At 42.8% G+C, this 26,615-nt stretch overlaps 1 protein-coding gene across 1 annotated transcript; it reads left to right on the forward strand.

Annotated features, from left to right (window-relative positions):
• The first annotated feature begins 3,388 nt into the window (after window positions 1-3,388).
• Window positions 3,389-22,162, forward strand: LOC121578053 (ubiquitin-associated protein 1). Its single transcript, XM_041892129.2, has 7 exons — window positions 3,389-3,558; window positions 15,404-15,444; window positions 15,558-15,682; window positions 16,002-16,766; window positions 16,951-17,103; window positions 17,840-17,941; window positions 19,532-22,162. Exons 2-7 carry the CDS (start codon window positions 15,411-15,413, stop codon window positions 19,670-19,672), a joined length of 1,320 nt encoding a protein of 439 aa, XP_041748063.2. The 5' UTR covers window positions 3,389-3,558; window positions 15,404-15,410; the 3' UTR covers window positions 19,673-22,162.
• The last annotated feature ends 4,453 nt before the right edge of the window (window positions 22,163-26,615 follow it).

Below are 26,615 nucleotides of genomic sequence, written 5' to 3' on the forward strand. Positions count from 1 at the left end.
TCTCTCCACGACGTACTTGCGTAGCTAGACTCACGTCCGACATGCGCGGTCCTCTTAGATGTGCACATTTGTTCCTGTTTGGCAGGTTTTGTAATGCAATGACAGTTTACATCATTTAATGTAATTTAGGCCTATAGTTTTTCCTCATGTATAATTTACAGATATTGTTGAGACAATGGACTTTCAATAGTGACAACAAAATATGGTGAATTGGAACCCATGCACAGATTCTAATCTAGCACAGGGTTTCCCAAACTTTGTCATTTGGGCCTCTCCTGGGTGCACGTTTTGGTTTTTGCCCTAGCACTACACAGCTGATTCAAATAACCAACTCATCATCAAGTTTTGATTATTTGAATCAGCTGTGTAGTGCCTGGGCCAACATCAAAACGTGCACCCAGTGGGCCCCAGGGCCGAGTTTGGGAAACCCTGATCTAGGGGATAAAACCCTCAATGGTAATTGATCTGTATAGGCCTACCCCATTTCAAACTCGTACCATTAAAGCAAAAACAAAACAAGTTAGTCACTCTAGAACATGTTAGAATGCTTACCCTAGTCTTGTCACCAACGAGAGGTGCGTGTGTGATTATTTTTGGTGTGCCTGAGAAAGCATTATCGAATCCAAGAGATGGTGCATGCCAGAGCCTTCAGAAAGTATTCATACCCCTTGACTCATTCCAAACGTTGTTGTTACAGCCTGAATTCAAAATGGATTCAATTGATTTTTCTCTCTCACCCATCTACACACAATAACCCATAATGACAAAGTGAAAACATGTTCTTAGAAAGGTTAGCAAATTCATTGAAAATGAAATACAGAATTATCTAATTTACATAAGTATTCACACCCCTGAGTCAATACATTGTAGAAGCACCTTTTGGCAGTGATTATGTCTGTGAGTCTAAACTGTAACTCGGCCACTCAGGAACATTCACTGTCTTTTTGGTAGGCAACTCCAGTGTAGATTTGGCCTTGTGTTTTAGGTTATTGTCCTGCTGAAAGGTGAATTCATCTCCCAGAGTCTGGGGGAAAGCAGACTGAATCAGGTTTTCCTCTCGGATTTTGCCTGTGCTTAGCTCCATTACGTTAATTTTTTATCCTGAACAATTCCCTAGTCCTTAACGATTACAAGCATAACCATAACATGATGCAGCCACCACTATGCTTGAAAATATGGATAGTGGTACTCAGTAATGTGTTGCATTGGATTTGCCAGAAACATAACACTTTGTATTCAGGACAAAAAGTGAATTGCATTTTTTGCAATATTACTTAGCGCCTTGTTGCAAACAGGATGCATGTTTTGGAATATTTGTATTATGTACAAGCTTCCTTCTTTTCACTCTGTCAATTAGGTTAGTATTGTGGAGTAACTACAATGTTGTTGTTCCATCTTCAGTTTTCTCCTATCACAGCCATTAAACTGTAACTGTTTTAAAGTCACCATTGGCCTTATGGTGAAATCCTCTCCGTCAACTGACTTAGGAAGGACACCTGTATCTTTGTAGTGACTGGTTGTATTGATACACCATCCAAAGTGTAATTAATAACTTCACCATGCTCAAAGGGATATTCAATATCTACTTTTTTTTTTTTTTTAGCCATCTACCAATAGGTGCCCTTCATTGCGAGGCATTGGAAAACCTCCCTGGTGTTTGTGGTTGAATCTGTGTTTGAAATTCACTGCTCGACTGAGGGACACTTACATATAATTGTGTGTGTGGGTACAGAGATAAGGTAATCATTCAAAAATCATGTTAAAGACTATAATCGTACACAGAATGAGTCCATGCAACTTATTATGTGACTTGTTAAGCACCTATTTACTGCTGATCGTATTTAGGCTCGCAATAACAAAGGGGTTGAATACTTATTGACTCAAGACATTTCAGCTTTTAATGTTTAATTAATAAAAAATCAAATAAAATAAAAACATAATTCCACTTTGACATTTTGGGGTATTGTGTGTAGGCCAGTGATTTAATTGTAATTTTTTATCCATTTTAAATTCAGGCTGTAACAACAAAATGTGGAAAAAGTCAAGTGGTGTGAATACTTTCTGAAGGCACTGTATATGGCTCTGATGTATGCTACACAAATTAATGGGAAGGATAGACAATCCAAAATGATGAAATATATAGATTTCTCAATCATTAGGTATTGAGGGATTTTCCTTAGCTGGATCTTTGCATCATATAGGCTACTGTGGGACAGTACACTTGCATTTGACTGTTGATGATGATGACATCACCATTGATTTCATTCCATCAGTTCTGATTTTATCACCATTCTCCTTGATCAAAGCTTTGGAAGGAATGGAAGGCCAGTGTGGCTGATCTTAGTTTCATTAAACGCACAATCTGGGATATTACCTGCTGTTCAATGGTCATTTAAATTAGCATGTCATATTGTAGCGAATTTAGACTAACACCCAGCCATTTCGTCAAGAGACGCAGGATTGAGTTGGGCTTCCCCCCGAATTCGTTATGTTGGCATTAGAAGTGGGATGGTTCCCCGGTATGGCCATTGAAAGTATGTCCCAACGGTATGGGCACAAGGGACTTGTAAGAGTGAAGCATGGGGACATGTTTTTAAAATGAAGGGTGTAGGGTAGTGACCTTGGTACAACACCTTACCTGGACCTCTTTGTGTAACGCATAAGGTGTTGGACTAACAGTCGCATGGACCTGGGTTTGGATTTGAGAGTGGTTACATTTCCCCAGCCCCATCCCTTAACTTTATACCAAACCAAACCTCAGGATTGTGGCTTTAGTGCTATTTTGTTCTGAAAAGGTCTTCATGCATAATGCTGAAGTATCTCATGGTGATAGGCTTTTGGGCAATATCCTACCCACATTGGATCCCCAGCTAGTCACTGTTTCATGAAAATTATCAATAAACTCAACAACATTGGCATGGTTATGGTTAGGGCTCTCAAGGTAACACTAACCGTGCTTTCCATGTAAACACTTGACTGACTGGCCATCATGGTCTCCTGATATTCGAAGGGATTAAATAATTAATGAATCCAGAGTAGGATGACAAAAATTCTATAAAGAAAATGTCTGGGAACATCTCTTCAGTGTAGCCAAGGATGATAGACAAAAAAATACTATACATTGCACTGGCATGTGACATTTTTTGATTTAATTGTTTTATGTTTTTTCAATTACATTTAGTGTTTTCTGAGAGAAATTACATTCGTTGTCCAATTTCTGTTATGGTTGTATAATACAAAAGTGTATACATTTCCATTTCCAAAACGTACACAACCAACTTATGTGCAATTCAATGTAATGAGAGAATGCTGTGAATAAAATTGCAGGGCACCCTGTATGTTTATTTATCTACACTTGTGTCGTCATGAAGTGAAAACGTGACTTCAAACAGGAACCATAGGAAGGAAGGCGAATAAATCAAGATGGCGTCCCACTATGAGGCAGGAAAGAGATTTCGATTCCAATAACATTTATTTTAATATACAGTTTAAATAAGGTGTCTTTGCGGGGAAGTGTACATACGTTTTTGGAGAGGCAAGACGGAGCAGATACTACTGGTAAGAGGGTTAATGGAAGATGTTATCCCAGTTCTCTTTCAGGGGCGGTGGCAGAGAGGGAGTGAACGAGCCAGCAGCAGGCCACCAAACTAACGTTAGCTAGCTACCTAAAATGTGAACATCGGATATTGACCATTTCTGATTGTCTGTGTTCCAGACTTTTAGTTAAGGTCTACGTTAACTTGTGGGTTATTTCGTGTCAGCTATCTAACTAGCTGGTAATAAAGTGAGTTAGTTAATTTGTAGCTAACGTATTAACCTTAGCTAACTACTAGCTAGTCTGACTAAGTTGGCGCACTATTATGTTAGCGTGCTATCTTGCTCCTCTTGAATGATCTTAATCTAACAGTTACTCACTAATTGTTTTCCAAGCATAAATCACTCAAAATACCAGCAAACTAGGTAGACAACCGAGCTAACGTTTGCTAGCTAGCTCTGTCAGAATGGCTAGAAAAGTACCCCTTAATTTACATTTACATTTTAGTCATTTAGCAGACGCTCTTATCCAGAGCGACTTACAGGAGCAATTAGGGTTAAGTGCCTTGCTCAAGGGCACATCGACAGATTTTTCACCTAGTCGGCTCGGGGATTAGAACCAGCGACCTTTCGGTTACTGGCACAACGCTCTTAACCACTAAGCTACCTGCCGCCCATCTTAATGTAGACTGTCATAGCTAGTTACGTTTTCGACTACGTTCTTTACACATCACATCTATGTAATTAATTACTTAACTAGTTACTGGTATGTTACTTTATAAAAAGTTGTAGCTACTCTTGCTACCTCTGATGTGGATGAGTCATGTAAGTATGACTCGTTCAATGTTTCCAAGATAAGATTACAGTTGGCTAGCTATAGCTGCTTGAAAATGTCACGTGTTTTTGTTGATTAGGGTTTGAGTAAAGTACACTAAGTTATGTTGCTAAGGACGGTTGGACATTGCATCGACATTCAGACTGATCGAGCTATATCTTGCTCCATGGTACGCCAATGAGTCATCCCATGACTTGCCTAAAAAGTGTTGTGATCCCAAAGTACACAAATACTGAATTTGTGAATGAGGTCTGAGTGTTAGTGAGCCCCTCTGTCCGTAAATAATAATAATTTTCAATAAGAAAATCGTTGCCGTCTGGTTTTCTTAATATAAGGAATTTCATGTATACCTTTTACTGAGTACTGTTCCCACTACATTATATTTAAAAACAGATACTTTTAGACTTTTACTCAAGTATTATTTTACTGGGTGCCTTTCACTTTTACTTGAGTCATTTTCTATTAAGGTATCTTTACTTTTACTCAAGTATGACAATTGAGTTACTTTTTCCACAACTGAGTATAAAGGCAATGGATCAATGCTTGCTGAACAGTGGTGTGGGCTAGGAAACTAGTCTTGCCACTCACTAAACTATGTGCGTTGTTTCGTGCTGATATGCAGATTTTTACAACTCATCCAATCCATTGTATAGACTACTACTTGCTTTGTCTACGCAGTAGGCCACCAGACACCAGCCCTTAAACCTCAAGGTGTAGGCTAGAGCTATTTTGTTGAGTAAGGTGCATTACTGTCATCTCTTAGGCCTATTTATGTTCAGAGTAGACTCCTGCTGCCAAAAAGTGATTAAGTCTGCAATTTGTGGTTGGCTGGGGGGGAGCTCAAGCTTGTGTATTAGCTATTTTCTTGGTAGTAGTAGGCCTATTCATTGGAGCAGCTGCTTCTGTTTGTTCTGCCTAAGCAAATACCAGGCCAACATAAAACATATTTTACTTGTCACTTGATTTGTAAAACAACAGGTATAGACTAACAGTGAAATGCTTACTTACAGGCCCTTCCCAGCAATGCAGAATACAATAAAATATATAGTACCAGTCAAAAGTTTGGACACACCTACTCATTCAAGTGTTTTTCTTTATTTTTTACTATTTTCTACATTGTATAATAATAGTGAAGACATCAACACTATGAAATAACACATATGGAATCATGTAGTAACCAAAAAAGTGTTAAACAAATCAAAATATATTTTATATTTGAGTTTCTTCAAATAGCCACCCTTTGCCTTGATGACAGCTTTGCACACTCTTGGCATTCTCTCAACCAGCTTCACCTGGAATGCTTTTCCAACAGTCTTGAAGGAGTTCCCACATATGCTGAGCACTTGTTGGCTGCTTTTCCTTCACTCTGCGGTCCGACTCATCCCAAACCATCGCAATTCGGTTGAGTTCGGGGTATTGTGGAGGCCAGGTCATCTGATGCAGCACTCCAACACTCCGTGTTGGTCAAATAGCCCTTACACAGCCTGAAGGTGTGTTTTGGGTCATTGTCCTGTTGAAAAACAAATGATAGTCCCATGAGTGCAAACCAGATGGGATGGCGTATCACTGCAGCATACTGTGGTAGCCATGCTGGTTAAGTGTAAATCACAGACAGTGTCACCAGCAAAGCACCATCACACCACCTCCTCCATGCTTCACGGTGGGAACCATACATGCGGAGATCATCCGTTCACCTACTCTGCATCTCACAAAGACATGGCGGTTGGAACCAAAAATCTCAAGTTTGGACTCATCAGACCAAAGACAAATTTCCACCAGTCTAATTTCCATTGCTTGTGTTTCCTGGGCAAAGCAAGTCTCTTCTTCTTATTGGTGTCCTTTAGTAGTGGTTTCTTTGCAGCAATTCAACCATGAAGGCCTGATTCACACAGTCTCCTCTGAACAGTTGATGTTGAGATGTTTATGTTACTTGAACTCTGTGAAGCATTTATTTTGGCTGCAATTTCTGAGGCTGGTAACTCGAATGAACTTATCCTCTGCAGCAGAGGTAACTCTGGGTCTTCCTTTCCTGTGGCGGTCCTCATGAGAGCCAGTTTCATCATAGCGCTTGATGGTTTTTGCGACTGCGCTTGAAGAAACTTTCAAAGTTGAAATTGTCCAGATTCACTGACCTTCATGTCTTAAAGTAATGATGGACTGTCGTTTCTCTTTGCTTATTTGAGCTGTTCTTGCCATAATATGGACTTGGTCTTTTACCAAATAGGGCTATCTTCTGTATACCACCCCTACCTTGTCACAACACAACTGATTGGCTCAAACACATTAAGAAGGAAAGAAATTCCACAAATTAACTTTTAACAAGGCACACCTGTTAATTGAAATGCATTCCAAGTGACTACCTCATGAAGCTGGTTGAGAGAATGCCAAGAGTGTGCAAAGCTGTCAAGGCAAAAGGGTGGCTATTTGAAGAATCTCAAATATAAAATATATTTGGAGTTGTTTAACACTTTTTTTGTTTACTACATGATTCCATATGTGTTATTTCATAGTTATGTCTTCACTATTATTCACAATGTAGAAAATAGTAAAAAAGAATGAAAAACCCTGGAATGAGTAGGTGTCCAAACTTTTGACTGGTACTGTGTATACAAAAAATAGTAACACAAGGAATAAATACAGTAAGTTTACATATACCTTAGCCAAATACATTTAAACTCAGTTTTTCACAATTCCTGACATTTAATCCTAGTAAAAATGCCCTGTCTTATGTCAGTTAGGATCACCACTTTGTTTTAAGAATGTGAAATGTCAGAATAATGGTAGAATAATGTTATTTATTTCATCACATTCCTGCTTTTTCAGGTCTGCCCACAAATGTTCTATAGGATTGAGGTCAGGGCTTTGTGATGGCCACTCCAATACCTTGACTTTGTTGTCTTTAAGCCATTTTGCCCCAACTTTGGAAGTATGCTTGGGGTCATTGTCCATTTGGAAGACCCATTTGTGTCCAAGCTTTAACTTCCTGACTGATGTCTTGAGATGTTGCTTCAATATATCCACATAATTTTCCTTCCTCATGATGCCATCTATTTTATGAAGTGCACCGGCCCCTCCTGCAGCAAAGCACCCCCACAGCATGATACTGCCACCCCTGTGCTTCACGGTTGGGATGGTGTTCTTTGGCTTGCAAGCAACCCCCTTTTTCCTCCAAACATAACAATGGTCATTATGGCCAAACAGTTATATTTTTGTTCCATCAGACCAGAGGACATTTCTCCAAAAAGTATGATCTTTGTCCCCATGTGCAGTTGCAAACCGTTGTCTGGCTTTTTTATGGCGGTTTTGGAGCAGTGGCTTCTTCCTTGCTGAGTGGCCTTTCAGGTTATGTCGATATAGGACTCGTTTTACTGTGGATATAGATACTTTTGTACCTGTTTCCTCCAGCATCTTCACAAGGTCCTTAGCTGTTTTTCTGGGATTGATTTGCACTTTTTGCACCAAAGTACATTCATCTCTAGGAGACAGAACGCGGCTCCTTCCTGAGCGGTATGACGGCTGCGTGGTCCCATGGTGTGTATACTTGCGTACTATTGTTTGTACAGATGAACGTGGTACCTTCAGGCGTTTGGAAATTGCTCCCAAGGATGAACCAGACTTGTGGAGGTCTACAATACACTAAGGCACAGTCAACTTAGTGTATGTAAACCTCTGACCCACTGGAATTGTGATACACTTAATTATAAGTGAAATAATCTCTCTCTAAACAATTGTTGGAAAAATGACTTGTCATGCACAAAGTAGATGTCCTAGCCGACTTGCCAAAACTATAGTTTGTTAACAAGACATTTGTGGAGTGGTTGAAAAACAAGTTTTAATGACTCCAACCTAAGTGTATGTAAACTTCCGTCTTCAACTGTACACAATGAGCAATGATAGCTTAGCTATATACAGTGGGGAGAACAAGTATTTGATACACTGCCGATTTTGCAGGTTTTCCTACTTACAAAGCATGTAGAGGTCTGTAATTTTTATCATAGGTACACTTCAACTGTGAGAGACGGAATCTAAAACAAAAATCCAGAAAATCACATTGTATGATTTTAAAGTAATTAATTTGCATTTTATTGCATGACAAAAGTATTTGATACATCAGAAAAGCAGAACTTAATATTTGGTACAGAAACCTTTGTTTGCAATTACAGAGATCATACGTTTCCTGTAGGTCTTGACCAGGTTTGCACACACTGCAGCAGGGATTTTGGCCCACTCCTCCATACAGACCTTCTCCAGATCCTTCAGGTTTCGGGGCTGTCGCTGGGCAATACGGACTTTCAGCTCCCTCCAAAGATTTTCTATTGGGTTCAGGTCTGGAGACTGGCTAGGCCACTCCAGGACCTTGAGATGCTTCTTACGGAGCCACTCCTTAGTTGCCCTGGCTGTGTGTTTCGGTCGTTGTCATGCTGGAAGACCCAGCCACGACCCATCTTCAATGCTCTTACTGAGGGAAGGAGGTTGTTGGCCAAGATCTCGCGATACATGGCCCCATCCATCCTCCCCTCAATACGGTGCAGTCGTCCTGTCCCCTTTGCAGAAAAGCATCCCCAAAGAATGATGTTTCCACCTCCATGCTTCACGGTTGGGATGGTGTTCTTGGGGTTGTACTCATCCTTCTTCTTCCTCCAAACACGGCGAGTGGAGTTTAGACCAAAAAGCTCTATTTTTGTCTCATCAGACCACATGACCTTCTCCCATTCCTCCTCTGGATCATCCAGATGGTCATTGGCAAACTTCAGACGGGCCTGGACATGCGCTGGCTTGAGCAGGGGGACCTTGTGTGCGCTGCATGATTTTAATCCATGACGGTGTAGTGTGTTACTAATGGTTAACTTTGAGACTGTGGTCACAGCTCTCTTCAGGTCATTGACCAGGTCCTGCCGTGTAGTTCTGGGCTGATCCCTCACCTTCCTCATGATTATTGATGCCCCACGAGGTGAGATCTTGCATGGAGCCCCAGACCGAGGGTGATTGACCGTCATCTTGAACTTCTTCCATTTTCTAATAATTGCACCAACAGTTGTTTCCTTCTCACCAAGCTGCTTGCCTATTGTCCTGTAGTCCATCCCAGCCTTGTGCAGGTCTAAAATTGTATCCCTGATGTCCTTACACAGCTCTCTGGTCTTGGCCATTGTGGAGAGGTTGGAGTCTGTTTGATTGAGTGTGTGGACAGGTGTCTTTTATACAGGTAATGAGTTCAAACAGGTGCAGTTAATACAGGTAATGAGTGGAGAACAGGAGGGCTTCTTAAAGAAAAACTAACAGGTCTGTGAGAGCCGGAATTCTTACTGGTTGGTAGGTGATCAAATACTTATGTCATGCAATAAAATGCAAATTAATTACTTAAAAATCATACAATGTGATTTTCTGGATTTTTTAGATTCCGTCTCTCACAGTTGAAGTGTACCTATGATAAAAATTACAGACCTCTACATGCTTTGTAAGTAGGAAAACCTGCAAAATCGGCAGTGTATCAAATACTTGTTCTCCCCACTGTACATGGGGTACCAGTACAGAGTTGATGTACAGTGGTACGAGGAAATTGAGGTAGATATGTACATATACAGTGCCTTCAGAAAGTATTCACACACCTTTACTTTTTCCACATTTCTTAGTGTTACGATACTGTCATTTTCTTTTGGTTGATTTTTTTCAAAATTCTATAAGGTCTGACAAAATGGTTGTTGATCATTGCTAGACAACCATTTTCATGTCTTGCCATAGATTTTCATGCATATTTAAGTAAACTGTAACTACTCGGCCACTCAGGAACATTCACTGTCTTGTTAAGCAACGCCAGTGTAGATTTGGCCTTGTGTTTTAGGTTATTGTCCTGCTGAAAGGTGAATTAATCTCACAGTGTCTGGTGGAAAGCAGACTGAACCAAGTTTTCCTCTAGGATTTTGCCTGTGCTTAGCTCCATTCCGTTTAATGTTTTTATCATGAACAATTCCCCAGTCCGTAAGCTGGAAGATGGTCAGACTGTTCTCTCTGCTACCGCACGGCAAACGGTACCGGAGCACTAGGTCTGGGACCAAAAAGCTCCTGAACAGCTTCTACCCCCAAGCCATAAGACTGCTAAATAGTTAACCAAATACATTACATTACCAAAAGTATGTGGACACCTGCTTGTCGAACTTCTCATTCCAAAATCATGGCCATTAACATGGAGTTGGTCCCCCTTTTTGCTGCTATAACAGCCTCCACTCTTCTGGGAAGGCTTTCCGCTAGATGTTGAAACATTGATGCGGGGACTTGCTTCCATTCAGCCACGAGTATTAGTGAGGTCGGACACTGATGTTGGGCGATTAGGCCTGGCTCGCAGTCAGTGTTCCAATTCATCCCAAAGGTGTTGGATGGGGTTGAGGTCAGGGCTCTGTGCAGGCCAGTCAAGTTCTTCCACACCGATCTCGACAAAACATTTCTGTATGGACCTCACTTTGTGCATTGGGGCATTGTCATACTGAAACAGGAAAGGGCCTTTCCCAAACTGTTGCCACAAAGTTGGAAGTACAGAATCATCTAGAATGTCATTTTATGCTCTAGCATTAAGATTTCCCTTCATTGGAACTAAGGGGCCTAGACCGAACCATGGCCTAGCCCCAGACCATTATTCCTCCTCCACCAAACTTTACAGTTGGCACTATGAATTGGGGCAGCTAGCTTTCTCCTGGCATCCGCCAAACCCAGATTTGTCCGTCGGACTGATTCATCACTTCAGCGTGATTCATCACTCCAGAGAATGCATTTCCACTGCTCCAGAGTCCAATGGCGGCGAGCTTTACACCACTCCAGCCGACGCTTGGCATTTCGCATGGTTATCTTAGGCTTTTGTGCGGCCGTTCAGCCGTAGAAACCCATTTCATGAAGCTCCAGACGAACAGTTCTTGTGCTGACTTTGCTTCAAGAGGTAATTTGGAACTCGGTAGTGAGTGTTGCAACCGAGGACTGACGAATTTTACGCTCTTCAGCACTTGGCAGTCCCGTTCTGTGAGCTTGTGTGGCCTACCACTTTGCAGCTGAGCCGTTGTTGCTCCTAGACGTTTCCACTTCACAATAACATCACTTACAGTTGACCGGGGCAGCTCTTGCAGGGCAGAAATTTGTCAAACTGACTTGTTGGAAATGTGGCATCCTAAGACGGTACCACATTGGAAGTCACTGAGCTCTTCAGCAAGGCCTTTCTACTGCCAATGTTAGTCTATAGAGATTGCATGGCTGTGTGCTCAATGTTTATACACCTGTCAGCAACGGGTGTGGCTGAAATAGCCGAATCGACTAATTTGAAGGGGTGTCCACATACTTTTGAATATATAGTATAGCTACCCGGACTGTCTACATTGACTCTTTTTGACTCTGCACACACAATGTACTACACACACACAACACGTACACAATGCACACATTCGTCACGCACACTTTACACACTTCCACACTCATCACATACGCTGCTGCTACTGTCTTATCTATCCTGTTGCCTCGTCACTTTACTGGGGAGTTTTTCAGGATAAAAAAAGAAATGCAATGGTGCTAAGCACAGGCAAAATCCTAGAGGAAAACTAGTTTGTCTGCTTTCCACCAGGCACAGGGAGATGAATTCACCTTTCAGCAGGACGATAACATAAAACAAGGCCACATCTACACGAGTTGCTTACCAAGAAGACTGTGAATGTTCCTGAGTGGCTGAGGTAGATTTAAGTCAAAACTCCGTCAAGAACTGAAAGTGGTTGTCTAGCAATGATCAACAACCATTTTGAAAGAGCTTGAAGAATTTGGCAAAGAATAATGGGCTAAAGTTGCACAATCCAGGTGTGGAAAGCTCTTAGACTTATCCAGAAAGACTTACAGCTGTAATCGCTGCCAAAGGTGCTTCTGCAAAGTATTGATTCAGGAGTGTGAATACTTATGTAAATTACACATTTTTGTATTTCATTTTCAATACATTAGTAAAAATGTAAAAACGTGTTTTTACTTTGTCATTATGGGGTATTGTGTGTAGCTGGCTGAAAATGTTTTAATAAAAATCAATTTTGAATTCCGTCTATTGCTTTAACACAACAAAATGTGGAATAAGTCAAGGGGTATAAATACTTTCTGAAAGCACTGTAATATGCCCCCATGGACATGCCACTGTTTCTACAGAGGATGGCTGTATGGTAACTTTTTGGGAGAGGGGGCTCCCCAGTTGCCTGGCTACTCAGACTCCATGCTCTGGCTAAACACTGCGCTACGCCCACAGACTTTCATTTCTTCTCCGCAATGAGTCTGAATCTGAGTACCTCCCCAAAGGCTTCACCGAATGCGAACACATTCGGGGGCCATCTGATTGGTCCAGAAACGATGGGTTGGGCCAGAGCCAGAACATACGTGGGTAAAGCGACAGTTTGAAAATTCGTCATTGGCTTTTATACTCTGATTGGTTAGAGACTGTCCAATCGCCGATTACTTTGTTTTGTACCACACCACTCGTCACTACAAACAACTTCTATGATGTCAGACTAAAGTATGTAGCGAATGACAGAGCAGCGGAAGAATTTGGTGTGAGTCATCAGGCTAGGTCCCCAACAGCGCATCTTATCATCATGCTGCGCTGGTCAGGTATGGCCAGGCTGGGATAGAGTTTACAGTGCATTTGGAAAGTATTCAGACCCCTTGACTTTTTCCACATTTTGTTAAGCATTATTCTAAAATGGATTAAATAAATAAAAATCCTCATCAATCTACACACAATACCCCATAATGACAAAGTCGAAAACAGGTTTTTAGAAATGTTTGCACATTTATTAAAATATAAAAAATACCTTATTTACATAGTACTCAGACCCTTTGCTATGAGACTCGAAATTGAGCTCAGGTGCATCCTGTTTCCATTGATCATCCTTGAAATGTTTCTACAACTTGATTGGAGTTCACCTGTGGTAAATTAAATTGATTGGACATGATTTGGAAAGGCACACACCTGTTTATATAAGTTCCCACAGTTGACAGTGCATGTCAGAGCAAAAACCAAGCCATGAGGTCGAAGGAATTGTCCGTAGAGCTCCGAGACAGGATTGTGTTGAGGCACAGATCTGAGGAAGGGTATCAAAAAAATACTGCAGCATTGAAGGTCCCCAAGAACACAGTGGCCTCCATTATTCTTAAATGGAAGAAGTTTGGAACCACCAACACTCTTCCTAGAGCTGGCAGCCCGGGCAAAAAGAGCAATCGGGGGAGAAGGGCCTTGGTCAGGGAGGTGACCAAGATCCCGGTGGTCACTCTTGACAGCGCTCCAGAGTTCCTCTTTGGAGATGGGAGAACCTTCCAGAAGGACAACCATCTCTGCAGCACTCCACCAATCAGACCTTTATGGTAGAGTGGCCAAATGGAAGCCACTCCTCAGTAAAAGGAACATGACGGCCCGCTTGGAGTTTACCAAAAGGTACCTAAAGGACTCTGACCATGAGAAACAAGATTCTCTGGTCTGATGAAACCAAGATTGAACTATTTGGCCCCTAAGCACACAGCCAAGACACTGCAGGAGTGGCTTTGGGACAAGTCTCAATGTCCTTGAGTGGCCCACTTGAACCCGATCGATCATCTCTGAGAGACCTGAAAATAGCTGTGCAGCGACGCTCCCCATCCAACCTGACAAAGCTTGAGAGGATCTGCAGAGAAGAATGGGAAAAACTCCCCAAATACAGGTGTGCCAAGCTTGTAGCGTCATACTGAAGAAGACCCGAAGCTGTAATCACTGCCAAAGGTGCTTCAACAAAGTACTGAGTAAAGGGTCTGAATACTTATGTAAATGTTATTTTTCTGTTTTTTTTAATTCATTTGCCAAGATTTCTAAAAAACCAGTTTTTGCTTTGTCGTTATGGGGTATTGTGTGTAGATTGAGGGATAACATAACACATTTTTTTTCTTTTAGAATAAGGATGTAACAAAATGTGGAAAAAGTCAAGGGGTCTGAATACTTTCCGAACTCACTGTAAAATGGATATGGTGTTGATGTCTTGGTTTTGTCCTGTTTCAGGGTGTTTTCACACTTGGTCCCTTTCAGTCATTTTTTGTGTGCAGTGTGAACACTCCAAATGAACTCAGACCCTTAAAAAGAGCCCCCGAACTGAATTAATCTCGAGAGGTGGTCTGAGTTTGGTTCTCTTGAATTCTGCAGTCCGGTTCCCTTTTTTGTACAATGTGAACACAAAGCTCCCCAGGTTTGCTTGTCATTATTCCCGCACCACACACTAGACTACTGCAACACCTTTTCCCATAAACCCTCAAATTGGTGTAACAAAAGCAAGAAGATAATGTGCAGGTTCGGCTGAAAATATTTGCTGTTTTTGGATATTGATTAGCGATTGTCAACGACCCACAGAAATGTCAAAATTTGTTGAATTTATAGTTCAGATGATTTGTTTGCAATATGTGATCATAGGCTGTTTGTTGATTGTGGGGTTTGAATAGTGTGAAGACTACATATTTGGTTAGAATCACAATCTATTCTAGCTCTTTAAAGGGGTAGTAGCCTACCTTGGGTGTACAATTTTCAATTACAGCATTATTTATTCTGCAGTTATTCTATTGCTATTTATTCTGTTACCAATCCAGTTGACACATTAATAGCGTCTTCTGATTACAATTATTAGGTCTCATATTCTAACTAAATGCAGGCAATCTATTAGCTTTCAAAATGTAAGTACCTATATCTAGCTGTCCAATAATGTATTCCTACATGTTGTAAAAACCCAGAGTGCATGTTGGAAAAATCTTGGTTCCTTTCTAAACATAGCAATGTGAATGCAGAGGACTCTGTCCACAAAATAGATGAAGTGAACTGGCAAATAGTTGAATTCTCAAAGGCAAGGACAGTGTGAACACAGAGAACAGAGTTCTTTTGCTGTTTTTTTTTTTTTACTCCAGAGTTCATTTTAAGAGGACTGAGATCGGTTATTTTAAAGAGGACTGTGTGAAAACACCCTCACTGCTTCCACTAAGGCATCTCTCACTCATTCAAGAGCCCTGTGTGTTTTACAGACTCTAAATGGCTGCGAGGAAGTCTGATACCCACAACAATGGTGAGTGTGTCTGTCTTTCAGCCACTTCCTCTTTTCTCATTTTGTTTAATTTATTCCTGCGTTTGCATCATGGTGTCATTTTTCATTTAGGCCTTCTCAACCTGTTTTTCCAGGACCCATCAGCTACCTTGATGACGTTCCCTTTAAAATCAACAATAAGTTCCGCTGCCCTGCCAAAGTGGGCCTTCCTGTTGGCTTCTGCCTGCCTGACTGTGGCTCTGTGCTCGCAGACCTGCAGGTAAGTCTTCGGACTTATGGCATTGTTGCATTAAGCGTTTCAATGACTGTGATGCTTGGTGGTGATTTTTATTGCATCCCCGTAATATTAGTCTGTATTAGGGGGGCACCTCTGTAAATATTGAAATGTCTTGGTCCAATCCATCCCATTATTTGTTGGGCACTGAGCTGTGTCATTTGAACCCTGGTTGCATCAGTAATGTGGACATACCCATCAGACCTAATCACCTGGGTTGATTAATCTCCATTCCTTTAGTCCCGTGTCTACTGCTGCTCACTAACTAGTCCTGCTGGTTGTCTCTCTTCTCTGGGCACTGCAGTATGACTTCTCCCTGGAGAGGCGGAGTGTGCGCTGGGGGGTGGAGCTGGCCGAGGCCAGGGCAGCGGAGGTCCGAGCTGGAGAGACGGCCAGGACGGAGCTGGAGAGCAGGGAGCACTCGCCCCCCGCCCAGGACCCTGACGGAGGATTGGCCGGCGGGGGGAAGAGGCCCCGCCCCGCCGAGGAGCAGGACGCTCTCCCGCCTGCAATGAACCCGCTGATGGCCGCCCTGCGCCACAACGCTATCCTCACCCCGCTGCCCGCCCCCGCCAGGCAGAACGCTCCTAGCATCCCTGAGCCACAGTACCTTAACCTGGCTGACTTTGAGCGCGAGGAGGACCCCTTTGACAAGCTGGAGCTCAAGACACTGGACGATAGGGAGGAGCTGCGCAACATCCTCCAGAGCCAGCAGCAGTCTGAGGAACCCCAGCCCGAGCCGGCATCACGAGGCAGCACCCCTCCACCCCAGCTCTCCGCCACCAGCCTTCCGGCCAAAACGGCCTTTGCCCACAAACCCAACGGACTGGTGGCGCTACTGGACATGGACACAGTGGGGGGTATGGCCCAGGGACAGACAATGGATCCCGACCGGCCCTGCAACATCCGCTCGCTCACCTTCCCCAAGCTGTCGGACCCCGGGGACTTGTCATGTGACTCCTACTCTCCAGCCCCTGTACCACCTAGCCTATCCAACGGCAGCCCACCGGCACCCCAGCAGAAGACAGAGGAGCCACCCAGGCACACCCAACATGGGGCACCAAATCAGGTGATCTTACACACACACACACAAAGTGTAGTGGGCCTTGCTTAGTTTCAATGACTAAATGTATTGCTTAATTCTTTCAAACTTCTGAAAAGTTTAGAAGTTTTTGGACCAGAATAATAGGCTTTTTTTGGACTCTTAAACAGATATGATGCTTTAAAAACTCTCTCTCTCTCTCTCTGCATAGATAAATGCAGGTCCTCCCCCTCTCTCGTGCGGAGCGGCGCTGCTCAACTTGTCCCCCAGTGGGCGGCAATGTGTGGAGACCGTCGTGGCCATGGGCTACACCTACGAAGGGGTCCTGCGGGCCATGCAGAGGCAAGGCCAGAATGTGGAGCAGGTATGCCCCTCTGCTCTCCCTCATCCCTGCCACAGAAGCCTAGGCCCGTTTTCTCTACGCAGATCTCTTATAAAGAAATGTTCGATTTGATTCTGTGATGTCACCCACTCACTGCCTATTGCGCCCGAAGAATTCTCTGTGTGTCATGGATGACTGAAGTCATCAGGTGCCAGCATTATGTGATTGTCTGTGTTCACAAGAAGGTCCACCAGGCAACAAGATGAGGATGGTGGTTGTGAATAAATGAATTGCAAAACACACCATCCACGGCCTTGGTTTAATGCCTCAACACTATGATTGCATTGCAGTGAATGATTACAGTAATACTGTAGGAGACACTCGTTAGGGGCTTGTTAACTGTGAATAAACATTGGCTAACAATGTAATGACACACAGTGGTAGTTGATATGTTTGCCAGTTAGCTTTGTTGGCTACCTAAATGACTCAAATTGAAAAATGTATCCTCAAGCATCACGCAAGTACAATATTTTATGTGAATTTAGCTATCCCTCTAATCAACAAAGAATATTAATGTATTTCTATTAAATTCCAACAGTAGCTATTTCATGAATTTTGTCATTGGAAGGAATCTTGGAGGTGAATTTGGTCACCATCATATTTGCAGTCATAATTATCTTTCTCTCGGCTTGTAACACCACCTAGCAGATAAACAGTTTGGAATTGCACATGAAGCCCACACCTAAAGATCAACTTTGTCTGTCATCCTGTGACCCAGGTGCTGGAGTACCTGTTTACTCATGCGCGTCTTTGTGAGCGGGGATTTGAGCCCAGTGCCGTAGAGGAGTGCTTAGAGATGTACCAGTGCTCTGAAGAGAAGGTGAGTCCACCCACAGTCTCTACCATCACATACACTGATATGCATGTTTATACACATTAACTCAACATGCAGAATCAAAGACGCAGCTAGGACCGCTAGCTAACTCCATTATCTCTGATGATGAAACACAGAAATGTTGAGTGGCCTAAGGTAGGGTTCACTTCCAGTTTTCCCTGTACTTAAATACACCAAGCATGTGCCGCTCTCCTCCCTCCACCTTTCTTCTCAAATGTGTGGCGGTCTCGGGAAATCCTTCATATCGTGAAATTGACTATTTCTGAAAATTACAAACTGTCCCAAATCCAGATATTCTTAAATCACTGATGTCTTTTATCAGACTGAGTTGTGAGCTTTTTAAAATTGACTTCAGCCAAAATAAAATAAAAAGTATTGGTAGCCATTTGATTAGCAAGTCAAGGGGTGTGAATACTTTCTGAAGGCACTGAGTATACCAAACATTGCACTGTAGAGGCAAGTAAAATAGTACAGTACTAGTGTGCAAAAGCAAATAAAGTGACAGGGTAGTGTCGTGTGACTGCGACCTGGTGTTGTTGAAGGCCCGGATGGCAGTGGGCAAGAAGGTTTGAATTCATATTGATATTAATTCATTTGACTCTCTCTCTCTGACAAACACACAGATCTCTAACACACACAAACCACTAGGTCATCATTCTTACCTTAGCCGAGTGCTCCATGGTGAAGCCCGCCTTGGATCCAGCACTGGCCACCATATCCATGAGGCTGCCCATTCCCTTCACCATCTTGCCTTGAGACTGATTTTATCAGTCTTTATTTATTTGCGTCCATATTAAAGTAGATAGTCATGGAGACCCAAATGTTGAGACCATGCAAAGTAATTATTGATTAGAGGTAATTTGGAGCTCAAAGTAATGACAACTAACTAGCTAAATCAAACAAAATGCAACATCGCTATTTATCTGAGAAGTCCGCTGTCAGCTTCAACGATGATTGATGACTAATTGGAAAACGGGAAGACTGCGTTTGCTACTACTAGGCTGAAAGGAGCCCAATCCCAATTTGCACCCCTTCTCACCTGTGCGCTCGTTCCCAACACCTCAATGATTTAAAGCAGCGGCTCAAAATGACATGGCTAACGAATGACAGCAAGATGCTTCCAACAAGTTTAGGATAGGGATTTGATTGCATTGCTACCTTAAAATAAAATCAGAACTGCAGAAATGACTGCAATACTGTTAATATATTTAGTATAATTGTTCATGTCATTTTGGCGAGCTGATAGGCCTACATGCTGATCAAGCAACATCAGAAGGAAGTGTGAAGCTCTTTTATGAACGTTAGCGCCTGCGTACGGCTACTTGTAGGCAAAATGAAAATCCGACCCACATGTATTCATAACTACATTGTTGATTGTAAATGATAACTTTATATTACTAACTAGATAGCTTATTATTCTGTCTAATCCAGCCTAATTTCATTGATCTGTTCGGGTTCCTTGCAAATGTTTTTTTTTAAACAATCCATTTATCTGATTTTTCAAGTTAAATTGTACAGAAACAATCCGTAACAAGAATTCCCAATTACAATGTATGTTTTTCATGATTTCCTCAGTCCTTAGAGTTCCTGTCGTTGATGACGCGGTTTGGCGAGATGGGCTTTGAAAGGGACACCATCAAGGAGGTGCTGCTGGTGCACAACAATGACCAGGAAAAGGCTCTGGAGGACCTCATGTCCCGCGCCACAGCCAGCTGAGCCCCCCCAACCATCCACCCACATGCTCCTTGCTGGCTTCCTCCCAGTACTACCCTCCCACCCCACACACCCACAATCCCCCCCATGTTCCAAAGGTGTTACAGCACAGAGGGGAGAACTCCCACCCAACGCAGCTCATGACTTCCACTCATGATCCCACTCTGTTCCACTCTCACACAGTGACTCCAAGCGAGCATACGCGTACACTTCCACGTCTATTCTTCTGTTCTTAGAGTGTGGGGCAGGGGTAAATGGAAGAATATGAGCACCTGCGAATTGAGGGGGTTGGTTTGTGCTGACCACACCAGGGAACCTTGCCTGTTTTACTTTTCCTAGCTTGTCAATCAACGTGTGTGCACTGTGATGGTTGGAAAGGTGGTGTGAACTTCCCAAAGGAGCGTAGAGGAGGTGACCCAATGCTGGACAGCACTTTGATGAGTGTCTGACTCTGTGGGTGGGGACAATGGACCCAGAACTGGGAGGAACCACTAGCCAGGCTCTACTTTCTACAGATGCGCAGTTAACACTGACGCTCCCGGCTAACTAAGCTGCCATCTTCCGCTGCCCAGCGTAGGCCTACAAAATGGTAGAGGGGAGGGGACGCCAAGCGTGACTAACTGACCGACTGACGGCCAGAACCTAAAAACACAACTGGCATCATCGCAGAACAGTGAACTGACTCCAAGAAGTGCCCCCTCTGTTCCCGCGACTGGCGTTCACCGATCTCCCTCTGTCATATTTTCTCTGCTGTCGTTTTGCTTGTTAATTTGTCATTCTTTTTTCCTGAGTCCTTGTATAGAGATCCTCTTTCTTTGCTTTCTGTTTTAGGAACTGCATTAACAGACCCTTAAAAAAATATATATATATATATATAACTGCTACTACTGCCCGTTGGCTCATCTTGCACTGGAACGGACCAGTGGAGAAGAGGTGGTCATTTATTTAGCAGGAAACATCATGTCCAAACGCATACAAACACTCACTGGCACAGAGAAGTGTGACAAACTGCACAGACACACACACCTTACCAACATAGATATTGACTTATTTAAAATTACATTGACATTTAATAATAAAGAGATCAATGTGATAAAAAATGTGAACCTTGTATGAGAAGCAAGCACTATGATGCAAGTGGTGCTTTGAAACGGTCCCTATTGGTTTTGATTCAGACTGAATCAGAAAAATAATGGAAATGTTTAGGTTGTTTTGCAACCAAACCTTTTGTGCAATATGCTTTATGATATGTGACTGACTGGCATCTTTTTGAGACCCAGTGAGCTTTTGGGTCTGAGCAATGAGCAACTCCCAAAATGACGGATTGCCTTTGCTGGTGACACGCTCACTAGAGGAGGAAATCTGAAGAAAACATTTGATTTCATTGTTTGTCATTTACTCTCCTCATTATTGAAGTTCAGGCTCCGCTATCAACTATGATTGTGGTGTTTGTCTGACTCGTGGTCACACACATTCATGCTGATCTGAATGTGTTTTCGCCTCTGCCTGGTGTCATGCATAGGAGTCGAACTGGCAAATCTTCCAAGAACGGGTCAGAAGATCAAACAGCTTGTCAGTTAGATATTAACCAAATTTGTTAGGGTGATATTTTATTTTCTAATTGTACTACATATGTTTTCAACTCTCATTGACCCTTTTATTTTGACTACTGACCTGTGTGAGTCTACAGGTATTTTTGAAGTGCGATGATGATGCTCTTAATCTTGTGTGCAAAAATGTCCTCTCCCAACCAACCAGCCAGTTGATTCACGCTTCATGATTACTGTAATGGCCAATGTCTTTATAATACAACAGTCTTGATCTCTCTCTGGTAATCAAGGGGATCTCATGTGACACATTACAACATTTAAGAGTTGAATTTAAGATTAAGGGCTGAAAAGTTTAATGCAATACATGGGAACATGACTGAAAATTGGCACTAAGCTCCGAGGTTGTACCTAGTTCTACCATCTGAAGACGTGAACGAACGATTGTTACGAACGATTTACAAAATCACATAGGCCTACTATTGTAAGAAGAATCTGTTATTGGGAGCATACTGTCTGTAGAGTTTGATCTTTGTATTGATAATATGTTGCCAATATGTGTGTGAGTGACAGAGGAGAGCAGACAGAAGGGGCTTTCTGGCTTAAGACACTGGACCCTACGACGTTAACAGAGCGCTTTGTACACCAAAATGTCAGTCGGAACCGGTCCAGAACTACTCAAAGTCCTCTAAATGGGTGTCTTAACATCTGAGATAAAAACACCCCAGATTCCATTATGCATTAGGATAGCGTCTAAACGCGAGGCCACCTCCAGACCAACATGTTGCCTCCTGATAACTGGTACATTTCCTTTCAACACGACTGGCGTTCCTGGTAGCTCCTGAAATGTGATTTTAAAAATGTAAGTTTCCTCCTGAATCATTTGGCAGTTCTTCAATGTGATTAAACTTACACATCTTTTCAATGGTGTGGCTGTTACTATTTATTAGGTGTGTGGGTCGTTTTTAGCCGTGGTTATTGGAAAACAAGGAATTTGTTTGTACTGATGCAGATTAGAAATGATCAATATTTCATAAATGGGGTTAAGCAGTGTGGTGTTTCTCACCTGGTGTGTACAGCAACACAATGGTATGGCAACAATTGTTAGAAGCGACAATAACAATGCAAAGAGATGATTGTCCCCTGAACATTATGGGTAACGGCAAGAAAAAGTGGTCAGCAGAAAAAACAATAATGGAGCCTTATTTTTGCTGTCTCAGTCAAAGCAGATGAGCTGTTCTGTTCATATACCATTACTAACTTTGATATCACAGAGCATATAACAGCACGGTTCAGGCTCTCTGCTACTTTTGTTCCATACCTGGTTCCATTTTGGAACCTTACCTTTTGAAAATGCCGGAGTGTAAAATGCCTTCTAGGACCTGTGAACGCCACAAGTACTGTAGCCTGGTCTCAGATCTGCTTTTGTTCTCTTGCCAACTCCAATGCTGTCATTGTCAAGGCAAACATTAGGCATGATAATAGTGACGAGTTCGTATGATAGCACCGACAGACTGGCACTCAGGCACGACGGCACCGACAGACTGGCACTCAGGAAACACCAAAGGGAACTAGACCGAAATGGAACTAGGCTGAAAGTGAGCTAAAAGCCATGACATGACAATGTAGGCCATGACCTATATTTTTATTTCCTGTGCGCTTCCTAAATATGCCATTTTTCTTTTACTATTCCTGATCTTGACAGCAGTGTTGGGAATATAGACTTTGGTGATCAGACTAGATTATGTATTTTATTGGCATGTCGTGACCAGTTGCTCCAATGTTCCAAGGCAGCAGAGGTTGCCTCAGACTGATCAACTTTCCCAACCCTGACCCCTGTATGATCTAGTCACTATTCTCTTGTGTAATGTAGCCCAATATTGGACTAAAGGAGCCTAACATTACTCCTTATAGTCCAAGGACCTTACATGTTCTGTGTAAAGGGAAATTGGCTCTGGAAGCCAAAGCAGTCAAATACTCCATCTAAACGTGAATCGATTCTCAATTGCGGTTCTAGAAACACAAATCCCTCTACTTTCATATCACATCAAACTAATTTCACAAATGCTAAATACACACCTACTGTACACTGTTTTAACCGGGTTCAACACAGTTGCAGCCGACAGCATTTTTCAGTGACAACACGTTTGTGGCATCCTTCTTACGCTAATTGGTACAGGTTGTCCACGCCGTCTTCAGTCTGTTTTCCGTAAACAAACGCTGTAACATAGAAATATGACCGCGTGGGAACATTAACCCTAACCCTATAAAGGTGTGTATCCATTTTCTTTTGTTTTTTGAAAATTATTTCTCGCTGATATGAAAGATAAGGTCCTTATGCTTCCAAAACCGTGTTAATGTTCAGACCGAGCGTCGGAGTCTCTTAACAAAACTCTCCTATACAGAAGACGCCTTCATCCAATGATTTATGTGTAATGTAATGGATCTGAGAGTCATGATCAAGGGCTAGTGTAACGGTGCAATAACATCATGAACAGGCAAACGCCATTTGTTTATTTGGATCCCCATTCGCTTTTGCAGAAGCAGCAGCTACTCTTCCTGGGGTCCACAAAAAACACATGACAAAGTAACAAGTGGTACACTGATACACAAGGACAGTCACACAAATTTAAAATACAATGATATACAAACAATACAACAAGTTATAATACAAACAATACAACAAAACGTCACATCACAGTCCCAGCAGTTCTGAGATGTTTAGTAATATTTTTAAAGGTAATTTTGCTGTTTGTAAATGGAGATGGAAGGGAGTTCCATGCGATCATGGCTCTGTATAATACTGTGTATTGCCGTGAATTCGTTTTGGACTTGGGGATTGTAAAGATCCCGTGGTGACAACTCCACGGTGTCCCCATCCCAGAGTGCAAATAATCTTGGCGTGACCCTGGACAACACCCTGTCGTTCTCTACAAACATCAAAGCAGTGACTCGTCATCTCCCGTCTAGACTACTGCAACTCGCTGTTGGCTGGGCACTCTGCTTGTCCCATTAAACCCCTGCAATTTATCCAGAATGCTGCAGCCCCCCTTGGTATTCAGCCTTCCCAAAATTCTCCCATGTCACCCCGCTCCTCTCCACACTCCACTGGCTTCCAGTCGAAGCTCCCATCCACTAAAAGACCATGGCACTTGCTTATGGAGCAGCAAGAGGAACTGCCCCTCGCTACTTTCAGGGTCTGCTCAAAACCTACACCCCAACCCGAGTACGCCGTTCTGCCACCTCTGGTCTCTTGGCCCTCCCACCCTTACGGAAGGGCAAAATGTAAAGTGTCGGTCCCATGTTTCATGAGCTGAAATAAAAGATCCCAGAAATGTTCCATATGCACAAAAAGCGTATTTCTCTCAAATGTTGTGCACAAATTTGTTTACATCCCTGTCAGTGAACATTTCTCCTTTGCCAAGATAATCCATCCACCTGACAGGTGTGGCACATCAAAAAGCTGATTAAACAGCATGATCACTACACAGGTGCACCTTCTGCTTGGGACAATAAAAGACCACTCTCAAATATGCAGTTTTTTCACACAATGCCACAGAGGTCTCAAGTTTTGAGGGAGCGTCTAATTGGCATGCTGACTGCAGGAATGTCCACCAGAGCTGTTGCCAGAGAATTTAATGTTAATTTCTAGACCATAAGCCGCCTCCAACTTGGTTTTAGAGAATTTGGCAGTATGTCCAACCGGCATCACAACCGCGGACCACGTGTAACCACGCCAACCCAGGACCTCCACATCCGGCTTCTTCACCTGTGGGATCGTCTGAGACCAGCCACCCGGACAGCTGATGAAACTGTGGGTTTGCACACGAAACTGTCTCAGGGAAGCTCATTTGCATGCTCGTCGTCCTCACTAGGGTCTTGACCTTACTGCAGTTCGGCGTAGTATCCGACTTCAGTGGGCAAATGCTCACCTTCGATGGCCACTGGCACGCTGGAGAAGTGTGCTCTTCACGGATGAATCCCGGTTTCAACTGTACCAGGCAGATGGCAGATAGCTTGTATGGCGTCGTGTGGGCGAGCGGTTTGCTTATGTCAACGTTGTGAACAGAGTTCCCCATGGTGGCGGTGGGGTTATGGTATGGGAAGGCATAAGCTACGGACAACTAATTTTTGTTCAGTGTGTGTATGTGTGTGTATACAGTTGAAGTCGGAAGTTTACATACACTTAGGTTGGAGTCATTTAAAACTTGTTTTTCAACCACTCCACACATTTATTGTTAACAAACTATCGTTTTGGCAAGTCGGCTAGGACATCTACTTTGTGCATGACACAAGTAATTTTTCCAACAATTGTTTACAGACAGATTATTTCACTTATAATTCACTGTATCACAATTTCAGTGGGTCAGAAGTTTACATACACTAAGTTGACTGTGCCTTTAAACAGCTTGGAAAATTCCAGAAAATGTCATGGCTTTAGAAGCTTCTGATAGGCTAATTTACATTATTTGAGTCAATTGGAGGTGTACCTGTGGATGTACAGTGGGGAGAACAAGTATTTGATACACTGCCGATTTTGCAGGTTTTCCTACTTACAAAGCATGTAGAGGTCTGTAGTTTTTATCATAGGTACACTTCAACTGTGAGAGACGGAATTTTAAAAAGAAATCCAGAAAATCACATTGTATGATTTTTAAGTAATTAATTTGCATTTTATTGCATGACATAAGTATTTGATACATCAGAAAAGCAGAACTTAATATTTGGTACAGAAACCTTTGTTTGCAATTAGAGATCATACGTTTCCTGTAGGTCTTGACCAGGTTTGCACACACTGCAGCAGGGATTTTGGCCCAGTCCTCCATACAGACCTTCTCCAGATCCTTCAGGTTTCGGGGCTGTCGCTGGGCAATACGGACTTTCAGCTCCCTCCAAAGATTTTCTATTGGGTTCAGGTCTGGAGACTGGCTAGGCCACTCCAGGACCTTGAGATGCTTCTTACGGAGCCACTCCTTAGTTGCCCTGGCTGTGTGTTTCGGGTCGTTGTCATGCTGGAAGACCCAGCCACGACCCATCTTCAATGCTGGCCAAGGAGGTTGTTGGCCAAGATCTCACGATACATGGCCCCATCCATCCTCCCCTCAATACGGTGCAGTCCTCCTGTCCCCTTTGCAGAAAAGCATCCCCAAAGAATGATGTTTCCACCTCCATGCTTCATGGTTGGGATGGTGTTCTTGGGGTTGTACTCATCCTTCTTCTTCCTCCGGACACGGCGAGTGGAGTTTAGACCAAAAAGCTATATTTTTGTCTCATCAGACCACATGACCTTCTCCCATTCCTCCTCTGGATCATCCAGATGGTCATTGGCAAACTTCAGACGGGTTTGGACATGCGCTGGCTTGAGCAGGGGGACCTTGCGTGCGCTGCAGGATTTTAAT

The sequence above is a fragment of the Coregonus clupeaformis genome, chromosome 12, assembly GCF_020615455.1.
Source record: "Coregonus clupeaformis isolate EN_2021a chromosome 12, ASM2061545v1, whole genome shotgun sequence".
In the NCBI taxonomy this organism is placed as follows: domain Eukaryota; kingdom Metazoa; phylum Chordata; class Actinopteri; order Salmoniformes; family Salmonidae; genus Coregonus; species Coregonus clupeaformis.

Coding starts and splice junctions, on each gene's coding strand:
- LOC121578053 (XM_041892129.2), top strand. CDS start 15,411: ATGGCTGCGAGGAAGTCTGATACCCACAACAATG. Junction 16,767..16,950: donor AACATGGGGCACCAAATCAG/GTGATCTTACAC, acceptor CTCTCTGCATAG/ATAAATGCAGGTCCTCCCCC. Junction 17,942..19,531: donor ACCAGTGCTCTGAAGAGAAG/GTGAGTCCACCC, acceptor TGATTTCCTCAG/TCCTTAGAGTTCCTGTCGTT.